The 23,035-nt window shown below is 37.1% G+C and overlaps 1 protein-coding gene across 2 annotated transcripts in view; it reads right to left on the bottom strand.

Annotated features, from left to right (window-relative positions):
- tenm1 (teneurin transmembrane protein 1) overlaps positions 1-23,035 on the bottom strand; it is a 130,359-nt gene that overhangs the window by 52,423 nt on the left and 54,901 nt on the right. For both annotated transcript variants that reach the window (XM_056745641.1, XM_056745642.1), the window contains 4 exons: positions 19,692-19,929; positions 14,743-14,981; positions 2,537-2,686; positions 394-602 (listed from right to left, as the gene is read on the bottom strand). In XM_056745641.1, the coding sequence (XP_056601619.1) occupies positions 394-602; positions 2,537-2,686; positions 14,743-14,981; positions 19,692-19,929 (836 nt within the window). The remainder of the gene's footprint in view (positions 1-393; positions 603-2,536; positions 2,687-14,742; positions 14,982-19,691; positions 19,930-23,035) is intronic.

Here is a 23,035-nt window from a genome sequence, read left to right as displayed (position 1 = left end):
CTGATTTGCAGCATCCGGGTTACAGGGTTTTATTAGTTTTGAGCGGTTGTTATTAGAAAATATCAACCCTTGGAATGTCACGAATGGCCAATCAAAATAAAGCATTCAAAGGAGCCATGTAATAAGAACTCACATATCAGATTTTATCACTGACTAACATGAGAATTTTTATATTATTCTTTACACTTATTGCTCCCCGTAAACTTAACCCTTAAATAGTGAGGACCACTTTAAATGTATCCACATGCTCGTTTAATTCCAAATCGAAATAAATCTGACCTTACTAGTAAAGCCAAACCTGAACACAAGTGCATGCACAATAACATTTTCAAATACAAGTTAATAAATATTTAAAGAATATAACCAGTCATGTGAATCTCTCTGTGTTGTTACCTGTGTATGAGTAGGTGGTATATTCCTCCTGCCGTAGATGCCCAGCAGGGCGTCCCGTGTGAGCGAGATGTTGAACTTGACATACTCAGGGTGGTGAACCGTGATGTGAAACCTCCAGAAGAGTCCAGGAGGAATGGCCTGTACCAGCTGTGTTCCGACGGCCACCTCTCCTCTCTCTATCACCCTGCCTCGCTGAATCACCTCTTTATCTGTCAAGAGAAACAAACGAACAAGATAACATTTGTTTTCTTTGACTTGTTCAGCTCTATTGTACCTCCAACAAACATACTTTTGTTAAATCTCTAAACTCACACAAATCTAAAAAACAACAAACATACTTTTGTTAAATCTCTAAACTCACACAAATCTAAAAAACAACAAATTATATAGTTTAATGTAGCATATACAATATTTTATACAGTATAATAATCATTAAGCGAACACTTTTTTGTACATATAAGAAGGATTTTAACTGGTCACTCTTTTCCATTTAAATCACAATAAATATACACAGAGACTTTCAAGCATTAAACAGACTGCACAAGCACTAAAAAAGCATTACAGACGACTCATACGGTATATTAAAGTATTACTATATTTATCAGATCCCATAGAAAATTTAAGCCAATTGACAGCATGTAAATCATGTCAGAACATCCACTTCGTTTGAACCAATTCTTCATTTTTTATACAGATTTTGGTTGTTGGTTAGACTGAAAATGACGCAACCAGGCTTGGGATCTCTGACGGACAGCCACGGAAAGGTTGTAGATGTAAAAAGTAAAAGAACTGTGCCTCCGGGCTGTTAGATGAATTTCACTTGTGATTCTATCAACACAGACGCCTCTGCGTCGTCTATAGTGTCAGAAAGAATCATGTATTTTTTACAGGTTCAGTCGATGTGAATCACAAGCGATCGTCTACAGGACTCTTTGAAGAGCTTTGCTGACTGGAGTCAAATTCGGGTGATGGCAACGATGAAACGACACCTGGTGCAGCAACACGCAACTTCAGTGCGCCAAATCCCCGCTAGACTTACATTAACATTCGCAGAACAAACACACCTGTGCATTGATGTCAACTGAAGCTTTGCAGACTTGTGGTCAAAGATCTAGGCTAGAAAACAAAAGAATGCTGGCTTAAAGTCTCTGAACTATCATCATTGTGCCCTTGAGTAAGTCACTTATCACCTGGAGGAACATCCTTGAAACATGAAGACATGAGGATGGCGGAAAAGAGACAAATAAGGTACAATAGGGCTAAATTTCCCCAATAGACCACTTCAGTAAACGTAAAAAACACTGCTGGTCCAGAAGAACTTCCTGTTTCTTTATATCTTTACGATTTAGTAAGATTTAAAAATAAAATAGATAAAAATGAAACAGGAAGTGCTTGCATCTGGTGGTCTATAGGGTAAAAGTTTACAACTAGTCTATAGAGTAAATGGTCCGAAAGTATAAAATGTACTTTTATTCTTAAAATAACATTGATTTTGACTATTTTAACTTTTTTATTTTTAAGTAAAAAATATTGTCTTTAAACACATACGCATCAACAAATTATTTAGAATTATTAAATAATTGAATTACTTAGAATAAATTCGATTAGATTTTAACCACGACACTGATGTAAAAAAAGATGAGAGGGCATTAAGAATGCGGCAAAATTTATTACCATAAGCCGTACAAACACATTTATAAAGCAATTTTTATTGAAGTACGTACTACGTAAATGACCACTTCATAAAACGTTGTACCAATTTTCCGCTAATTACTTTTGGCATTCCGGCCTAGTTAAAGTGTCGATAAATAACGATTTTTACTCTTTTATGTTATTAAATGGCAAATGCAGCCCTTTCTTTTATTTAAACCTCATCAAACAGGCCTCAAAACGGTTAGAAACGCATCTCACCCTTTTTTTTAAATGGCCCAAAGATCTCTGGGATCATCGGGGAGAGCGTAATTTACCGTCGTTTACCGCCATTAATTAAATGCTAATCAAACTCAGATAATGAAGACGCTCGCACGTTCTTAGCTCTCGCTGTATGCGAAGACTTGACATCTATGCAACTGTGTATGAATTATTGAGCTGGTGAGACACTAGATGGAATTCTTATGTTAGAGGACTTGAATAACACACACACCTTGCTGCGTCGTGTTGAATCCCGGCAGGTGGACGGGAGTGAAGGTGAAATCGGCTCCAGGTAGAGGCTGGTCATCTTTACTCATCCCATTCTCATAGAGCTCTCCTTCATCCCTCTTTAGATGCCACGGCAAACCTAATAGGTGAACGACTGTGGATAGATAGACGGAGAGAAAGTGCGAGAGAGAGAGAGAGTCAGACTACAAAAAATGTTCTGACATTTACATCAGTATAATTAGAAGACGTGTTGTCTGGCAAATTTTATTCTGATATTGCATAATAAAACAGATGAATGAAACCTGTCACAGACGTAATTACGCATTCATTTTACACTGAAAATGGGATTAGAGTGTTGTATTAGATCATTCTGTAACACATTATTCTTCCATCGCTCATCTCCAGTTCACATATATCAACATGTATGCCCGCACACTCACACGTTTATTTTCGTTTCCCATCATCCCCTTATCTCTTCAGTGTGTGTGGAAGGCTGCAGAGGATTCGCATCAATCGCTCAGGTGGCATTTTATGATCTCCCAGCAGTGAAAGGCCTTTGGCGCATGATAATGACCTCATCCTAATTACAGCCAATAAAAAGGACAAACTCTCATTCTGCTCACCTCAGGGCCCCAGATACCAACTATCTCATCACACAGCCCCCCTCTCCCTCTGTCATGTGTGTGTGGGATTTCAGTCGATCAGGGAAATGAGGTGGGAAGATATACTGACGATGAGTCCTAGAACGGCGAGTGAAAATCAGGTTATTCTCCCAGCTAGTTTCTATCTCTCATTCCCTCCCATTCCTCAGGCACAAAGGCAGTCGCGTGTGGGTCTGCACGCGCGTGCACATCGGGCTCTGCCGTGAGAAGGCGTCTTTACGAGCCATAAAGAGGGATTGGTGTCTCAGCAGGGAGCTGGATCTACACGATCCCCTCCTTTATCTCTTCCTCTTCGCCCTTTCTCCATCTCTTTATCACGCACACACAATGGCTGTCATTGGCTAAATAACAGATCACCCTAAATGCTCAGGTTCAGCTTCAACACAGAGTCCAGACTTTAGTCGAGGAATGGATACGTAAAGTATTGCTTTATGGCTCTGTACTGACACCTAGCAAGGCAACATTTTATACCGCTCTGTAAGGCAGGCAACTCAATTACGATAACACACTTTAGTCAGATTTGAAGACAAAATGTAATGTGCCCTTGCAGAGAAATGAAAAATGTATCCGAAATTTAGAGAGAAATGTGTTTTAAAAATATGTTTATTTCAACTAATACTGACACATACAGAAAAGATAAAAAACACGGATTCAAAATTATTGAAAATATTTCTCCTATAGACATCAATCAAATTAAATGGAACTCATATAGAAACGTGAATCTCCCGCATCTCAGCTACAAGATAAAAGACATAGAATCTCACAAGTGTCTCAATTAAAGCTCTTAACAATGACACAAACTGTGGTCAGATTTGAAAATTCTGCAGTCAAAAGTCAATATTATTGAAGATTTCAACATCAAGTCAAAATTTTCTCATCAAATTCAAATTACCCAAATCCAGTTAACACACCCATTCTTTCAACATTTATTTCAGTGTTCAATAATATTAATATATGAACAGTTTTCTCATTTGTTTCTATTTCAAGTTGAGTGTCTGGGACTAAATTGAAACTTTAATTTGAAACTAAAATGATACACTGCGATGACTTTCTTACTTAGTATTTTTTGTCTTGTTTTCCAGTACAAATGTTTTACGACCAAAAATATTATTTTTTTAGTGTATTTGTGCCAAAAAAAGGGAAAACAAATCTGCCAATGGGGTAAGAAACATAATCTTGAATTTAGTGACTAAGAAAAAGGTCATCCGTAATTTATTTTTGTTTGTTTTAAGATAATATTCATTGATATTTAGTCTTTTTTGTCTTAAAACAAGACTTATTTTCTTAGGTCATTTTGCTCATCAAGAAAATGTATCTTGATTTAATTTTTTTTTCGAACATTTGTACTGGCAAACAAGTCCCAACTAAAAAAGTATTTTTTTGCAGTGTATATTCAAACAACTGAGATCTCCGTCAAATCTCTTGAGCTATAAAATCTTTAAAGCAATCAAATGTTGGTTATTTTCTTCTGGTTGTTGATAAAAGTAATTTAAAGTAAAATATTTTAGAAACTATTTGTTTGCTATATATATTGTAAAGCTTACAGGGGAATCAGAAAGTAATTAAGCAATTAAATGAAACGTTCATCAAAGAATACGAGTTCTGTAATCATTTACTCAACCTCAAGTTCATCCAACCCGGTATACATTTATTCGCTATGTTTTACACAAAAGAATAAAGAAAGTTAACAGTAAACAGTTCTGGGACACGATTGACTACAATAGCAGATTTTTTTTCTAATATTGTAGTCAATAGTGCTGCAGAACAGTCTTGTTACAAACATTCTTCCAAAATATTTTTTGTGTGTTCAGCAGTACAACAAACTTTTTTAACTTGAGGGTGAGTGAATGATAACAAAAATATCATTTTGGGATGAAATACTCATTTAAAGGTGTCTCCTAAATTCTAAAACGGTATCAAATCCAATATACTGTATCTGTAAGATTACAAATGCAAAACAATGCCACAAATGCCACGTGTTGCAGAAACGTCATTGAAATATTATAAAATGTAATGCTGCATTCAATTAAAAAAATAAAATGACATAAAAAATAATAGATTTAAAAAGTACTTTTGAAGTCCTCAGCAGGTTTAAGAAGAGAACCAGTGTTTTCGTTTCACTAAAATATGATTAGATCTTCAGACAGCACAAAAGACAGGAAGAGAATGAGATTGACAGAGAGGAGAAATTGATAGACGAGCCAAACAGATCGATGACATCACAAAGCTTTTTATCGGTGTGTGCAACCACGATCCGCGGCGTGTGTATGTGCGCGCGGGATCACAAAGCGCTTTAAGGGTGTGCATCTAGAAGGTCTCATAAATTCCACGGAGGCCACATTTCTCTACCCCGCAGGACGTTTCTCAGAGCCTTGAACGGCAAACATCGATCCCTTAAAACCTCTAACCTCTCCGCTAGTTCTCTCTTTACAACCGCTAATGAAGAGAAACATCTCTCTCTCTCCCCTTCTCTCTCTCCCCCATTTGTCTCGCTGACCCTTTGCCTCCTCGTTTCCTCTCTCTCTCTCTTTCGACAAGATGGACCGCTGGGAAGGATTCAGCTCTCTTGAAAGGGAGCGAGAATAGAAAGCGGGCAGGACGCCATTCATCAAGGCTTTTGTTAAATCAACAGATTTAAACATGATTTGTGGAGTCCAGGATAGCCGGAAACATATAACATTGGCTACAGGATTTGTTGTGCACGCGTGTGCGCACGAGAGAGAGGCGGACAAAGGGTAGAGGGTCACTAAAGGAAAAGCATTTCACCGGGAAGGACTGAAAGCTGTACGATATAGACAAAAGTCCCACATACATCAAAGCTGGCTTTAACCTTGTGGCTGAATAGCGGACTGCTCGGAGACTGAGAAATGGTTAAGCTCTCTGAGTTTACTGTCACGCCACGGTTTGTTAATATCCCCGCTTCGGAAGCCAAGCTAAAAGAAATGGATTCGATTATTGTGTGTCCTGGGTATCGGTCAATGAGAACAATGATCTTTTCTGGCCTGGCCGTTGTGGCGTAGAGTCAAGAGGCTTGAGCAACGGATACAGGCCTGAAAAAACTAAATTAAAGGAGGTACCGTAACAGGCTGACGTTTTTCAAATCCAGCTGCTATTCTGAAATGATGAGAACGTTGTTTAGATGAGAGATGCTGCAGTCTAGCGGTTTGGGTTAAATTAATAGAGCAGTTATGAGGTTGACAGGAAGTGGGAAGGGCTTAGAAGGAAAGACAGGAGAGGAGAGGCCCGATGAATTGACTGCCGTTGGTTGAAATTATGTAAAAATGCTTCTCACGAACGTTCGGCGAGGTCGTATTTCCAGAGGACGGCATCGTTGCCTGACCTCGCCACTTTCCCGACTGAGATAACTGCTTGACTTTAATGAAGACGGAAGACGAATGTTTTCTCTTTTAGGGAGAAGATAAGCCTTTCTCTTCGAGGGAAGAGACGATAAACCCTCCCTTTTAGGGAGGGGAGAAGATAAGCACCTCCTCTTTCCAGGGAATCACTTTAAGGAGGTATATGATTGCCAGCATAAAACTGTCATTTTCTTGATATTTATAGAAAACGTAATATATTGGGATGACAGAATAAAGAAAAACCTGCAAGGAATGGACAGACTATGATGGCTGTTGACACAGTGAGTATATTTTTGTGTTTATAAATGCAAAATTAAAACACACAGTACACAGACATATGTTATGTAAACACAAACTTTTATTCTGGATGCGATTAATCGTTTGACATCCCTAAATATCATCTGAAATGGAAAATTGTGTGTTTGTGTTAGTGTGTGTGTGTGTGTGTGTGATTGAATATACAGACAGCAATAAATAAATGATGAAACTGAATAAAACTAAATAATAAAATATAAAAGAAAAGAAAATATAAAAGAAAAATACAAAATCGTATGTTTGAAAAACAAAATATAAATAGCACTGCTGTCAGATAATATTGGCGATTTAAATAATATATAAAAATGTTATCTAACTAACACTTATGAAAATGTCTGACATTCCTATTCAGACAGACTGTGGCGGTACCTGAGTGCTTATCGTATTTTAAACCTCTTCAGCCTTGTTTCCAGATTTGAGAGCACTTTTTTGGATTTGTCATCCAGTGTGTTTGTGTGATTACTGATTTTAAGCACAACACTCATGACTCCAGACTGAGCAACAGCTGCCAAACAATGAGAATAATGCGATTGCAGTAATAGAATGGATTTTGTACACCACAGTACAAGTGGCAACAGACTCTTCTGCTAACAAAAAGTGATGGTTTTACCAGGACTGGTGAAAGCTTTGTGTTTAATGATCCGAGACAGAAACCTAAAGGTTGAAACCCGAGGTGAGGACAAACTAAAGCACTGAGGTGATCCTGAACTCTGGGTTTCTCCAGCAGGACTGTTTGTGCACGCAGAGCATCTCTTTGGCTCAGAGACGCCTGCTACATAACAAATGACTGTTGCCGATAAAAGTCGAGTGTGAATTGGCAAGTGCAAATGAACTGAAATTAATCTTCCAGCGCATACATTCATCTATTTCCACACGCAACATGCAGAAAAAAGCAGAGAAAAACGAAACAATTCATTAAAAGTGAAGTGAAGAATTTTTTAACAGTATGTTAAAATACCGCTAAATATGCAGGGACAGCAAAAAAAAGCCGTTTAGGTTGTTTTTTAAACAGTATCAAAATGTGCTACATGAACGCTAAAAGCAACCATAAGTAAAGCACTTGAGTGGGGACAAGTGGTGTGTTCAGTTTTTTCGATGCTATTCAAAAAGAAAATACGTAGCTCTGTATACTGTGGTAGGCTTTGTGAGACCAGCTTTATTACACTTATGCTTTTTTCATTGTCCTTATGTTGTGCAAATTGCTTCCATTGTTAACCCTATTTGTAAGTAGTTTTGTATAAAAGCGTCTGCTAAATGACTAAATGTAAATGTAGTCAAGAAGAAATTACACAATGCACCTTTAAATAAATTTTCCTTATAAGAAAACTCAAGTTGAACAACTTGTCATTTCTAAATTAAACCGCTGCAACGTTCTCTTTGCCAATGTATCTCCATTAGCAACCAAACCTCTAAGGCACGTCTGGCCTTCAATGAACCCAGGAGAGCGGGCTTTACTCTACATTGTCTCCTCTGGATACCAGTTGCGGCCCACATCAAGTCACAAGGACTGAAGCTTGAGTAAAAAACAGTCCACCTGCATCCATCAACCTCCATTCACTTCTACATTTTCCCCCAAATTCTCTTTAGTTATTAGCTCGGTTACTAGCCTGACCACCTATTAAGAATTTTAGGGAATTAAAATGCTCCCAAAGCAGAAGCTGTTTTAAGAAAATAGGCAGCTTATTATACCATCTAAAATCCCTCGATCATCATGTGCATTTATCATGGAGGCGGAATCCCAGAATGCATTTTGATGAGCGCACTGAAAAAGCACAGTCAAGAGAAATGCTTTTATTAATAGTCTTAATCTAATTCAAAATACAATATTACATCCATTTTGTGAATTGTGCTTTTTATGTTTATTAGAATATCTGTTTTAGATGAGCAATATGATAACTCCAAACGCGCATTCAAATCAACTATGAGTCAAGTCTTATGTCCACTTCACGTGATGAGCACTATATCTATGACAAGATTACTGTCTATGAAGACAGCTCCTGAAATCGCTCACTTTTGAGATTCTGTGAAGGTTATTATGCCAGAGTGCTGCTGCCTTTGTAGACAGTACAAAGCAAAACAGCTATACAATTAACCTATTTAATATATATTTACTTTATAAAACTGTGGGTTGAAAGACATCGAACCTCCATGATGGAAAGATCATTCCAAATCCATAAAACAAATGAATCCCTCTCTACCTTCCCCAAAACTCTCACAACTGTAAAGTCACTTTCTTTTATTACTATTCACCCACACCGCTGTACTCATGTGTATTGTGCACTTTTAAAAGCAATTCCCGAATTCTGCATGGTGACACAAGTCGTGCACCTGTCTCCCTTGAATGAATAGCTTTTGTTGTATTCCTCATTTGCATTTGCTTCGGATAAAAGTGTCTGCTAAATTAGTTGATAAAAAACGTCACATCTCAATTCAATAATGGATCAAATGGATCCCCCTGCCAAGTGTTAAACATACGTGTCTTCTCTAAATTGTCATCTGGATCTCACCAATGTCTCACCCTGTGCTCGGATTTGCCTTAGAGTCTGCGAAAAGATTTTTCACAAATCATGCGAGATACAGTATATCTAAATTGTATTTTAGAGAGACAAGCAAAGATTTTTTTTATAAACAACTGAAATCCTCATCAGATCTCCCGAGCAATGAAAGAGCATCCTGCGAGCAATAAAAAAATCTTCAGAAATCTTTCAAAATTCAGAGGGAAATGCGTCTTGTTTTGTGTGAACATCTGCTTGTTAGATGAAATGCATAAAAGGCGTAAGGTATAAAAAAATCTGCAATAAATCTGACTGTTGAGATCCGAAAACATCCCAAAGCAGAAAAAAACATCGGACGTGATGCTTTAAAGCATAGATAAACCTCTGCTTTGTGTATGAAAGCCCTCTCGCGGGACAAACTAGCATGTTAATAAATTTGTCCTGAATGAGCTGTAACCAAAGACCTTAAGACAGCTTTCCCCCTCAGGCCTGGTTAATTGCCTTTATTGCAGACCTCAGAAACATTTACTGGATCTGCATACATCGCTGTCATTTCTCAGTGTTGCCAAAGAGAAAACTGTATACAAATACAAAGGCGTGTGTTTTCAGGACACGTCTCTCTATCCATCAGCCGAAAACAGCCTAATGCATAGCCGTAGGGTGTGTTTTCATCTTTTGGAAATAAACGCGGTAACGCACACAGACACGCACTTTGATTTCTTTCCTTTCAAGACACATGGCTTGAAGCGGCTTTGTTGAGTCAAGGCTTGCGGGCTTTGTGAAGTTTTTGCATTTATCTGGTTTTGATCATGAAAAGACACATTATGATCCATAAATACGCATTCATTTTCACCTTCGTATGAAGCAAACTCTTCTTCCCAACCTCAGAAATCCTATCCGAGTGTATACGTGTAAAAATGTGCACGTGTGCGCATACGTTTCACGTCCGTGGATGTATGTGTCAGTTAAACAAAACATGAGGATCAGCATGTGTGCATAAAATTGAAATGAATAATACAGTATGGCATGCCAGATTCACCAGAGAAAATCACACCCGTGTTCTCAACCATATGTCTAGTGTTTTCTGTTTCCATGCGTTTTTATTGCATGCCGGACACGTAAAAAAAGACGTTTCCAATAAATAAGGTTTTACGGTTCATCTCTCCAACCCCAAAAGCCCATCTATTACACACACTAAAGAGTAAAATTAGGAAATATTTAATCCAATCTGGCATATCCTTCTGCAGGATGTTAAAAACCAGCAGCTTAAATTACTTATACGTCCAGTGTGGGATTTTTTGGGGGGATCTATTGAAAGAACTCCAATATAATATATATATTCCGTCTGAATTGACACGATTTAGCAACAATCCCATGTGTACTCCTTAAAAGAGGGGTAAGGGGGAGTGCCATATATATATTTTGCCTTTAGTTTTCCTCACCATTCTCATATTATTTATCTCCATTTTCAGTATAATTAAAACTTGTCTGTTGTCCCTGGATATTTAGTCCTGACATTTTTGGCTACGCTGGATAAAAGTTCATCTCTCGGAAACCATCTTCCTTCCCTGGATTCTGTCAGCTATCTGGGTCATAGCACACATACACAACCATACCCCCCAATTCCATTTATTCTCTACAACAATACACACACACAGACAACAACTTTAAGATCCATTCACACACCCCAAAAACTGTTATTATCGGTCATCATATAACAATGTTTAGAAATATAAGACCATAATATCTAGAAGCTCTCTCTTTAAAACAAACACACACTCACTCACTCAGAGCCTTTGATACATTTTCATCAACAATTATTGATTGCCGCTCTCTTTCTGTCCCTGCCGAGTCCTTGAATCAATTAGGACACAACAAAAACACACACACACATTCACACCCCACTTAATGTCTTCATAGCGTGTGGAAGTCTGAAAGCTAATGTGTGCTTGTTAAAGTAAAAATTGTAGTGGCCAGACGATACTGGCTCATTTGGTTCATTAAATTAATTATACACACAGACCAATTAAATGCTTCTTTTGGAGACCCAAAGTCTAGTAAAACCTCTGACCTTAATCCAAACCGTGAACTTGATCCCCATTATAAAATCCGTCCATGTTTCGGGAGGATTCCAATTTGATCTAATTACACTTGACCCAACGAAATACATCTCCACCCTTTACGTGTTTGATATTATTACTAATTTGATAAATCTTTCAGCTGTCACCACAGTAAAGTCAATTCAGTGACATTTAACAAGCTGTACCATTATTAATATAGAAAATACAACTCAAGCTTTTTGTCATAGGTGATGACGATAACCAAGAACTGACTCTGCAGTTTTGATCACTGATCTTTATGTACTAGCCCAGTTACTCTTTGTTTGGTCTTAGTAGGGATGTGCGCTACGACTAATTTGATAGTCGTTTAAACTAAACTTAAGTCTAAAACTGAGAGTTGCCTAGAAGGCGATCCAAAAACTTTGTGTATAGGGCCTATGTAACACATTTTAAAGACTAAAGATTGTAGGTTATTAATCAAACTGTTCATTTCAATATTCAACAGCTATATGTGTTCCACTTTTCTTACGTTATGATCGTTCATATTTCTGCATTTGCTGATGCGCCAACCCTGACTGGATCGTTTTAGCGCCTGCAAGAAGCGACGCGATCAGCAAATGTTTGCTTTGGCTGGTCTGTGCCTGGGCTTAAAATATGTCGCCTATACAACCTTATAAAATCCATTTTATTTTCTCCTTTAAGTCTGTTTTTTCGGACTCTAAAAGTTCAATTACATTTTAGTAATCAAATTAAATTAAACTTAGGTAAAAGTATATCTATAACAATGTAATCATGATTTTTTTTATATTTCACAACAATTAATTAAAAGCTTAAAAACTAATTTTTCATTATTTGTTTTTTTAATTATGTCGCAATTTAAGTAGCCTACAAGTTATAATAAGGGTAGGCCAAATGCCTATCAACGAACAAGATAGCTTACATTATATCATGTTTTTATTACTGTAGTAGAGTAGGCGGGGCGAGACCGTGGTTCGAGTCCGGTGAGTAATTGTGAATTAGCGCCAGCTGTGCGCACACCGGCCTTGAATCACGTAGGAGATGGGAGCATATAAAAGGAACGAGCGACCGGACCGTTGAAGAGAGAGGACCGGGCCCGAATTTATGTTATGTTTGTATTTGTATTATGTTTTGTTCGCCGGCGGTCGTCCGTGAGGGGCCGCCGGCTGTTATATTACTTTATTAAATGTTTAAATGTTTGCCGGTTCCCGCCTCCTTCCTTCCATTTTATGGAGATATGTTACAATTACTTATAAAGCAAAGCAATGTGTGCAATGTGTGAGCAATATGCTCAGATGAAAGTCGGCTCAATGTTTGTGAACAATAACTCCATTTTAGGAATCTGGCCACCACTGCAATCGGCACAAAGAAAACGCATGCTAGATCTGACCTAAAATTAAAACATGTTGTTCCTGATCCTGATACACTTGAAAGACTATTAATAATTCTTTTTTTCAAACATATTTTTTAAGAATGTTATTAAAATATTTTTAAACAAAACATTAAAATCAAAGTCATATTATAACATTTTGTGTGTTTGACTGATGTTTTCAATGTCGACTATAAGAGCTGTACAGTTTAAACGACTAGTCGATAAGTCTCACACATCCTTACTTTTTAGGCAAAAAGGTCAAAAGTCTTAAATTCTTTACTCAGACATTCATAGCAAAAAATATGAAAAAGTCAGCAGATTATCTTTGGGCAAATCCTCAAGTTGTTCTGTAGCTGGTCCTAACCTTTACAATATCCTAACAATAAATCTCAAACAACAATGGAACGGGATATTGACGATAATACCCAAGGACCAATGAAAGCAGACCTCAGGGCAGCCACACATACAGTTACCTTTTGTAGTTAACGTGTTTTATGGGCCCCTTTCTTCTCATCTGTGACACCTTTACTCGACACGACTCAAGTTTTTGTTCGGCAAGTACAGATAATGTAGATTCATTCCTTCATTACTTCTTTACAATCTTCTTTATCTTTATTCGTTTATCTGCTTCCCTTCATTTGCCCAGAAAATTAAGCGAGAACACATTTAGATTGTTAGATAAGAATGAAAGCCGAGAGACAATGCGACGTATTGGATCTGTTTGGACAGGGTGCCACTAATAATAGGTGGAAATAGGGCCCTCAGATCATTAACTGCACATCTCTAAGACACACACACAAACAAACAGTAAACAATTTTTCCGATATTATTAAAATTATAGGACGGGCTAACAGATTCTACTTAAAATAGAATATAGCAGCAATATAGCAGCATCTAGTGGTGAGGTTGCGAATTGCAACCAACGGCTCATTCCACCCCACCCTTTTGAAGCACTACGGCGGCTGATACAGGTCAAAGATGTTGACGCGTTTTTGCTTCATTCCTGAAGGAGATAACATATTTGTACGTTTGTCCGTTAAAGGCTGACAGAAATAGCTAATTCTTTAAGGTAATAAGGTTTTTCTTTATACACCTCTGAAGACACAGTTATGCATATTATATTGCAGTTCTGTCAATACATCCTCCAAAATACACACGTTGGACCTTTAAGTGTAAGCTGATACCCCAAAATGTGTTAACACTGGTCTTGATAAAATAACCAATGAAAAACTGATATTGTTCTAGAAACCTTTTTTATTTCTCTTCGGTTCTCGAATTGGCACGGAAATGATAATGTCTATTGTAACACAAACTAACAAGTTGTTCTGCGAAAAGTCGTAATTCCAATTTGAACGTGTTCAGAACAGATATACGCATTGTAAAACAGAAATGAACACCGTGGACGTCAGACTATGAAAAATCATTAGAAAGAGTATGGGAATTGAGCAGGTCCTCGTTTCATTAATGAGAAAAAACACTCGCAGACACATGATTAGTGTTTAAGAGCCTGCCGCGTGAACTTCTGACCAGAAACTTTATTAACTGCAGCCTTTCAAGCGTTAATGGATGAAACCTTTTACCCTAATGTTTTTCTGTAAAACACATCATTTTTTAGCGGGATTTGCCCGTAAGATGGAGAAAGCCTTCGAAAATTAAGTCGGTACGCCGAGTGGCATAAGCACCTCTTTCTCACACACACACACACACACGGCGACTTGGCTAAACAAAACTTTAACACCATTAACCTCTGAACGGCCTTGTGGGATATTTACTCTTTCATCTCTCGTTCCCCCTCATCCCTCGTTCATAAATATTCATCCCTCTAATAGAGTTTTTCACAGTGTGAGTTCTGCTAATTCCATATGACCCCAACCAGCATGACAGCGCACACGGACGGAGAGAGAGAGAGACACATGGAGATAAGACACTCACCGATGATGTAGGTAAGCAGCAGGGCGAGAGTCAGCGTAATTGCGCTGGCGCTCAGAGCCGTACATTTCCAGTTACAGCATCGGTACGGTTTGCTGAAGGAGAAGAGGGGTCTGGAGAGGGTGGTTCTGGGTAGAGGCCGTGGAGGCGGGGAATACACCGTGCTGGATGTCAAAGGGTAGTTTTGACTGGCTGCGTTGAAAATGGCCGATGAGCCCGAGCCGTGTTTGAACAGGAAGTGCCTGTAAACAGAAAGCGACATTCATTTTTGTCAACTTGTTTATCAAATTTATTCAAACACAGACAGGTGAGAGAGAGAAAGAGAGAGAGAAAGAGAGAGAGAGAGAGAAGGTGTGAGAAAAATACAGAGGTGTAATCTGACTGTGTGATCACTCTTATTTGCTTCGGTTCCTAATTGGAGTCATTTGCTCTCACGTGTGTTTAATTACAGATATTTAACACCAGAGATTAATGAGCCAGTATTAATAGATAACATCCCTTAGATTAATTATGATATTAATTACACCGAGGAGTCCATTCTTGAGTAATTAAAAGGTGCCTACTTAAAAACAATTTACTCGCACATACACTCAAGTCAGTTGCAACCTGGATGAACAGTTTTGGTGAAACGGGATATTTAACAAAAAACGTCAACAAGAAATTGATTGGAACTTGAAATATGGGGATTTCATTTTCAAATGGATCCAGACCTGAGTGCAAGTTTTCACTTGTGGAAGTCACATTAACTATTTTAAGGAGGTTTAAAGGGATAGTTCACCCCAAAATCATCCTCTTGAAATTCAAACCTCTACGACTTTCTTTGTTCTGCGGAACACAAAAGAAGATATTTTTAAGAATGTTGGTTGGTAACTGAACAACAGCGGTACCCGTTCGCTTCTATTGTATGGACACTAATCCAATGTCAATGGGTACCGCAGTTGTTCGGTATTCTTCAGAAGAAAGAAACGTTTAAAATGATAATAGGGCGAGTAAATAATGACAGGATTTCCATTTTTGGGTGGACTTTCCCTCTAACGTTTCATAATGGCATTTCTTTATTTTCTAAATGACATATTGTCATTTGTTGTTATCGCTGAAACCTTTGTTATTTTATTTCCAATAATTATTGTGTTAACCATCGCCAAGACTTATTCATTACCAATAACGGGACTTAAACAAATGTGTAATTAGCTATTTGGCTATTGTTCAACATTACCACACAGCTGCTCAAATATATTCATTCATTCGAATAAAAGCATCTGCTAAATGATCAAATGCTAAAGCTCAAAGCGCTTGGTTACTTGAAATATCAAAGTTTGGTTTTTATGACCTTTAAATACACATGACACACACACATGCGGACACACGGCCCTGTGGCCATGTCATAAACAAGACAGACAGATAAGACGGATAGCCAAGGGGAGACCGGTTACAGCTTTTAGGTTAAAAGCCCAAAGGCGACACAAGCAAGACCTTCAAATTCCCAAGATACACATGTATTCTCCACGATAATTGATCTCTTTGCCACATCAGCGAGTCTGGATTTACAGGGTGACGGAAAATAACTGGGCAAATGTGTGCATAAGTCTTCTAAAGACACAAAGAGTCAATCAATAAAAAGCCCTAAAATCATTGAAAGGTAGATCAGTCTAAACACATTTACATCTTCATATGCTGATAAGGCGAAAAACATGATGGCATCGATATGGATTGAAGACAACAGGGAAAACTAAACTTGTACGTGCACAAACCACACAAGTTTGTTTTTCCATTATGGTGGAGACTTCCCATTGACTCGTATTGTTGAGTACAGTAGATTTTTTCTATTAATAAACCAAAAAATCACTTTATTACCTACAGAATGCTTTAATGAGTTAAAATGAGTTAATCTCTTTAGTTAACGCTTCAGTATATATGTATATGAAACGTACATTTATTAATAAAATCATATTTAAATCACACACTCCCCAACTAATGCATCTTTATGAGCAAAATAAGTGGATGCATGTAAAGAAAAAGTCAGAGCAGACGAAGTACTTTCAGTTAAGCACAAGAGGCGATGAGGAATCTGCGCAGATATTACAGGGATGCAGAACAAAGCCTTAAAAGGAGCGTTTAAATGAGCATGCAATGGTAAAATGAGGCTTGAGACTCAGAGAAAAATTACAGTGTATCTCAGCCATTAAAAAAAGGAGAAAGTCAATTTCACACTTAGACATGCAGAACTAATCCTATCTTTATTTACTGTAGAATAAATAAATATCAATTAACATTCGGCAAAACAAAGAGAAAGAGCAAAACGAAGGGAGAAGAAACACAGACGAGGAGACAAAGAAAAGAGCAGGTGAGAACACACAGGAGATTACAGTTTTTTCAATCAGATTTTTGTATTACTAAAATATTACTTTCAACACATCTGATTATTTTTTCTTTTTTTAGCAAACACACGAAAAACTATGAAATGTGGCATTTCTACAAAATAAATATAATACAGTGTTAAAATGAAACTGATTTATATAACTTTATTTAAAAATATGATGTATTTTTTTCACAAAAAAATTATAACTGCAGAAACAGGTCAATATGACATAAAAGATGCCCTGCATTTTTCAGACCTCAAAAGGGCAAAGAAAACAAGTTCACATTCACTTTAAAGAAATACATAATATTTGTACATGTGTTTAGGGACGTCTAAAATAAATGTTTTATGTGATAACCTCAAGTTGTCATGTGTCTACTGTCAGTCTTTCACATTGCTTTTAATGTCACTCCTGAGGTTTGAAATACGTTGATTAAAGGTTCTATAATCAAAAATAAATATATGTTTTAATAAAATTATATAAATCAGTTTAATTTTAACACTGTTCTTTAGTTTTTTTGCAGAAATGCCACATTTAGCAGTTATTCATGTGTTTGATTAAAAAATCAACACGCACATTTTCAGACATGTTGAAAGTATTGCGCTAGAATATTTATTTTGAGACAGCAGAAATCTGGTTTAAAACCTGTTATCTCATGTGTTTTCTCCTCAAATAAAGTTTTCTACGGCTGTATATACCAATATTTGCATTGTATTTATTTGCAAGAAAGATGCATAAGTTAAGTTTTTGAACAACACAAATGAAAGCGTTAAAAACAAAAAGACAATAAATATTGTTCTAAAAAATTACATATAAAAAGATATATTAAAATTATATATTTCCTATAAAAGTATAATATACTGTACATTTAGTGCATGGCAGCTGATTCGGCGATTGTCCAGAATGATATGCTGATGGGGATGATTCTCCTCTGTGCATTAATGTTACTCTATCGATCCAGATTTAATTGAGAAAGTTCATTTGAGAGAGAGCAACATGTCAGCAAGTATAGACATCACCGTGACAATGACACGTTCCCAATACAGCGGCAATGCCATCCCGCGTGTTTTCAAAACTGGCCAGAATCAACCCTTTAACCTGAGGCCTTTCCCGGGGCTGTTGGCTTGATATTCAAACCACTCTACAAAATTGGTAAATCTGCTTTTCTTTAACCTTTAAATCTCGATACAACATCTGAACGGGTGACATGCACTCTTACAAGCCGAGATAAGTGGGCATTTAAAAACCATAAGCAAGCGTGTTTAGGCCGCTCCGCTCGTGCGGTTTGCAACTTTTAGGAACTTCATTCTTCTTTAAATGGCAAAAATTGATATTTGGAAAAACATGATTTAAAGCTGATGGAAAAAATACATAAGGTCTAAATTACCCAGGATTTCTTTAATAGCCACCTGCACAAACATTCCATTGCTGCCTGCTGCTTGTGTTGAGTTTCTAAAGGTCCTGCAGTGCTCACTGCTCAGCATAGTTCAGAGGACTTTAAATCAGCTATTAGGTGTTGTGTGGAGAGTCATGTAGCTTTTATTTAATCACAATGTGTCAAGGAACCAAAAACACTTGTCCAATACAGCAAATCTTTATCAAACAATAAAACAATAATAAATCTCTACATGTATGTGACAGCTATCAGCGGTTGGGCAGGCATGCGGCTGTTTGTTTTATTTATTTTGGCAATTTTTTTTAAGTGGAAATAAAAAGTGGCCGCTTAAACCAAATTCACCTTGCTGGAAATCTAGATCACGCAGGCTGATATATGCACACACACAGCTTTCATTCTACCAATATCTTTGGGTTTTGTGTGTATAAGACAATCGCCTCCATCAGACAGCTTCGTTTCCACCAAAGCATACCTGTCTATCCTTCATCATTTATTTACTCTTCCATTTCTCTCTTTTAGAAGAGTAGGTCATCCCACAAGCTTCATCATCATCATCTTCATCATCATCCACCCAACTCATGCATATTCTTAGTTTTTCCTCAAAAACACATGGCTAGCCATTTGTATGCAGCATTCTATTATCCAGCTATTAAACTAAAATAGTTTTGCTTATGAAAGTTACTTAAACAGAACAAAATGTCGCCACAAGAATAGTGAGTTCACCTACATTCAGCTTACTAGACGTATTAAATAATGCACTTTTGAAAAGCTAAAAATGCAGAAAGATTTATCTGAGATTTACATTAAAGGTACAGTTCACCCAAGAAAATTCTGTAGGAATATAAGGAAAAAAATACTCTTTATGTATTTCTATGTTTTGTTGAACACAAAAGAAGATTTGAAACAACTAAAGGGTAAGTCAATTATTTTGGGGTGAACTGTGGACAAAGTCCCCACAATATTCAAGAAACAATGTGTGTGAACACGTTTGACTTTACAAACAGTAAAACTTCAAAAAGTGAATTTTAAGACATTTGACATTTAGGGTGGTCCCTACAGCCTCATAAACCTCAAGTTTTTTTAATTAAATTTTAGACGTAGAAAATGTAATTACCCTGGTTTGAAAACAATAGAAGTCAATACGATGTCCTCCCTAACAAAGTGAAACAAACCATGTGTATGTGATTGCGTCCTACCTGGTCTCTAGTGGAATGTTGCTGTTCAGTGCCCAGGTATTGTGCGCCTGCCCATTGTCATCCTGACCAGCTTTACCTCCGGAGTCCAGTGGCTGGCATCGAGCGGGCAGCGTGCTCCTCTGTACCAACTCTGGAAGGGGAGCCGGTGCAGGCCGGGCACAGGTGCAGGCGTGGGGCGGTGGAGGAGGAGGCGGCAGGGGTCGAAAAGAAAACTGGGCCACGGGGCTGGAAGGGAGATCTTAAATGAGAGAGATAATAAAGGAAGCAAAGAAAAAAATATTTTAATTGTAATATTTAATGATCATCTTCAAAGTGTCCATTTCCTGGAAGAGAAAACAATCCTTTATACAATACTTTTTACTCTGTTTCTATTGCAACCTTTCTTTTCTTGTCAGAGCACAGAGTGCCTTGTTAGTCACTTTAAGCCTGAATATATTCATAGAAATTCTTTATGCTTTATATTTTGCCCTTAAATAAACAGACATGTAATAAACTATGTTTCGCTTCGTGCCACAACGCCCTTAGCTGTTATAAAATGCACTATAACCCACTGTTTCTTGGGGCTTATTGATTTTATAAAAGACAAATCCATATGCGTAGCAAATTTTCGTAAATAAAGTGATATTTTATAACGGCTTAGAACTCTGCTCAACCAATCAGAATCAAGGACAAGAAATGACTGTTTTACAATCAGTGTTTACAATAACGTGTAAATAAATAAAGCACTATAAACAAGACCAACACTTAATTTAATTTGTGATCATGTGTTATAATTCATAATACTTGATAAAGGTGTACCCATGAAATTAAAGCTGAAATAAGACATTCATTCAGAGAGAAGGAAAACTATATATATGATAAATAACCTTTAACAAGATCAAAGACTTTTCCCTAGAGTGGTAATACATCCCTGTTGCTGAATGATTCACCTTCTTTGAATTGCTTTCTACAACACCAAAAAAAGTCATCTTTGTCAACCCTGTTACAGAAGTGATGAAAGAAAAGGCACAAACAAACACTCTTCTTTTATTCATGGCAAATACAATTATGCTTACTGATAGAAAAACACAAAATCGTACAATTTCTTAAATGTGTTTAAACTGTATTCAGCCATGTCTCAAGCATTCATAACAGGGTTGAATACACATACAAATAAGAGTAACACAACATTGATGTAGACCTGAGGTTTACATACATCGTTTACATACCTATATGGTAAAGGGATATATAACTAAAACCATAATATTATGTATTTACACTGTACAACTTTGCTGTAGTTACGCAGCAGGTTTGGAAGTGACTTACTGTAGATTTAATTGAAGCTTAATATTAAGTGAATATCAAGAAATTACTTTAATCAAAAACATTTTGACTTTTAAGATTCAAAATGAGCAAGAGACTGGAATTAGTACAGCAACACTGCAAAAAAGCATTTTGGTCTTGTTTTCTAGTAAAAACAATTAAAACTTCTTACATAACGATACATTAACATAACAAGAAAAGTGACCTCATATATTTAGTCTTGTTCTATGAAAGAAAAATATATAAACTAGGTAAGTAAATGCTTAAAACTAAATTGTAAATCTTCAGTAAGTTACCGTCAAACCTGCTGCGAAATTACAGCAAAGTGTTACACCGTCTCTAAACATCGTTCTTTGTGAACAGAACAAAGAAATGTATACAGATTTGGAACAACTTGAGGTTGAGTAATACATATCAGAATTATTCCTTAAAGCTTTTAACCAGCTTTCCTGTAGCTCAGTGGTAAGAGCATGACGCTAACAACGCCAAAGTCATGAGTTCGATCCCAGGGGATTGCACATACTCAGAAAGAAATTTATAGGATAATGCAATCTAAGTCGCTATGGAAAAAAAGCGTCTGGCAAATGCATAAATGTAAATGTAAAACTACACCAAGCTGAATGGACTGCAAAAGCATTCAAACGCATCAGGACTGAACCCCAGCGAGAGACACTGCAAGATCACAGAAACTCCGTCTGATCTTCCAGCACTTGCACGCTCTATGTTTTTCAGTAATTTTCTTCTCTCTCTCATTTAAAACAAAGCTTACAGGCTCATACCTACAGCTAAACCCAACAATCTGGAAAAAGCACCATACACACACACATGCACAAAAGCGCCTGATCCATCCCTACTAATTCCATTAGACTCTGATCGAGGTTATCTGTTTGAGTGAAGAAGCGATCCTCTCTCTATATTATTTTCATCTTTTCTTTCTCTATCTTCACTTTATGCCTTTCATCTAATCTTCTCTAAAAGCCAAAATTACTTCCTAATCTGAGAACACTTTCTATTTGGAGATTTGGAGAACACACACGTACACAAAAACCCACATGTGCACACAAAGCCTTCAATTTTAATCTCCGTGAATGGACAGAGCAGTCGGACAAATTCAATTAGGAAAGCTCTCTCTTAAACCTCTGGAATTGCATTACTCCTTCGCTCTCTTCATCACCTCGGAAACTAGATAAAATACTCAGGAATTAACACTCTTTAAAAACTATTTTTACACTATCAAATGGAACGCTCCAATGGAAAAAAGCTGATGTGATTGTGGCCACAAAACCTTGGAGGGAGATCTTTGGGAACGGCGACACACAATCCCTACGCTCGCTCGCTCGCACACAAAACAAAACCTAGCGTGCATTGCATTGGATTTAGATTCACCTTGCAAAAATACCTCTCCTTCTGAAATCACTTCTCCATTATCTAATGCACTTAAAAATACATTGTATTTCACTTGACTGCGGAGTTGAGAGCGAACAGCATTGATTTAGATTGGGTTTGCTGATTCAATTAGGCTGTCTCTGATCTATGAGAATGTATGATGTTTTAGACAGTGTAAATGCACAATGGTTTGAATGGGAATAGACCTCTGAAGATAATTTAATCAAAGCACCATCACTCATCGATCCAGCGGCGAATAAAAAACACAGACATTTTCCTTTCCGATAGATTAGCGCGTGCAGGTGCATTCACCTGTCTATCTATCCATATGCTTATAGAAATGTTAGATATTGCAATGGGGAAATGTTATAGCCAATAAACAATATAGTAGATAGTATAAATCAGCAACACTTTGTAAAGATTATTTTACTAAATACTAAAATAGTAACACTTCATAACAAGGTGCTATTAGTAAACATTAGTAAATGCATTAGCGAATATTAGCTAACAATTAGGGCTGTGCAATTAATAAAAAATGAATCATAATTGTTAACTTTGGCCTTCAACAATTACAAAAACGAACAATATAACAATTATTGTGCCGCATTCCATTTTTTCTTGTGGTATATATCCACCGGATTATATATATTTATATA

Source organism: Triplophysa dalaica, chromosome 4 (genome assembly GCF_015846415.1).
Source record: "Triplophysa dalaica isolate WHDGS20190420 chromosome 4, ASM1584641v1, whole genome shotgun sequence".
NCBI lineage: Eukaryota > Metazoa > Chordata > Actinopteri > Cypriniformes > Nemacheilidae > Triplophysa > Triplophysa dalaica.
Note: the sequence above shows the minus strand (reverse complement) of the source record. Positions and strands in the feature narration are given on the sequence as shown.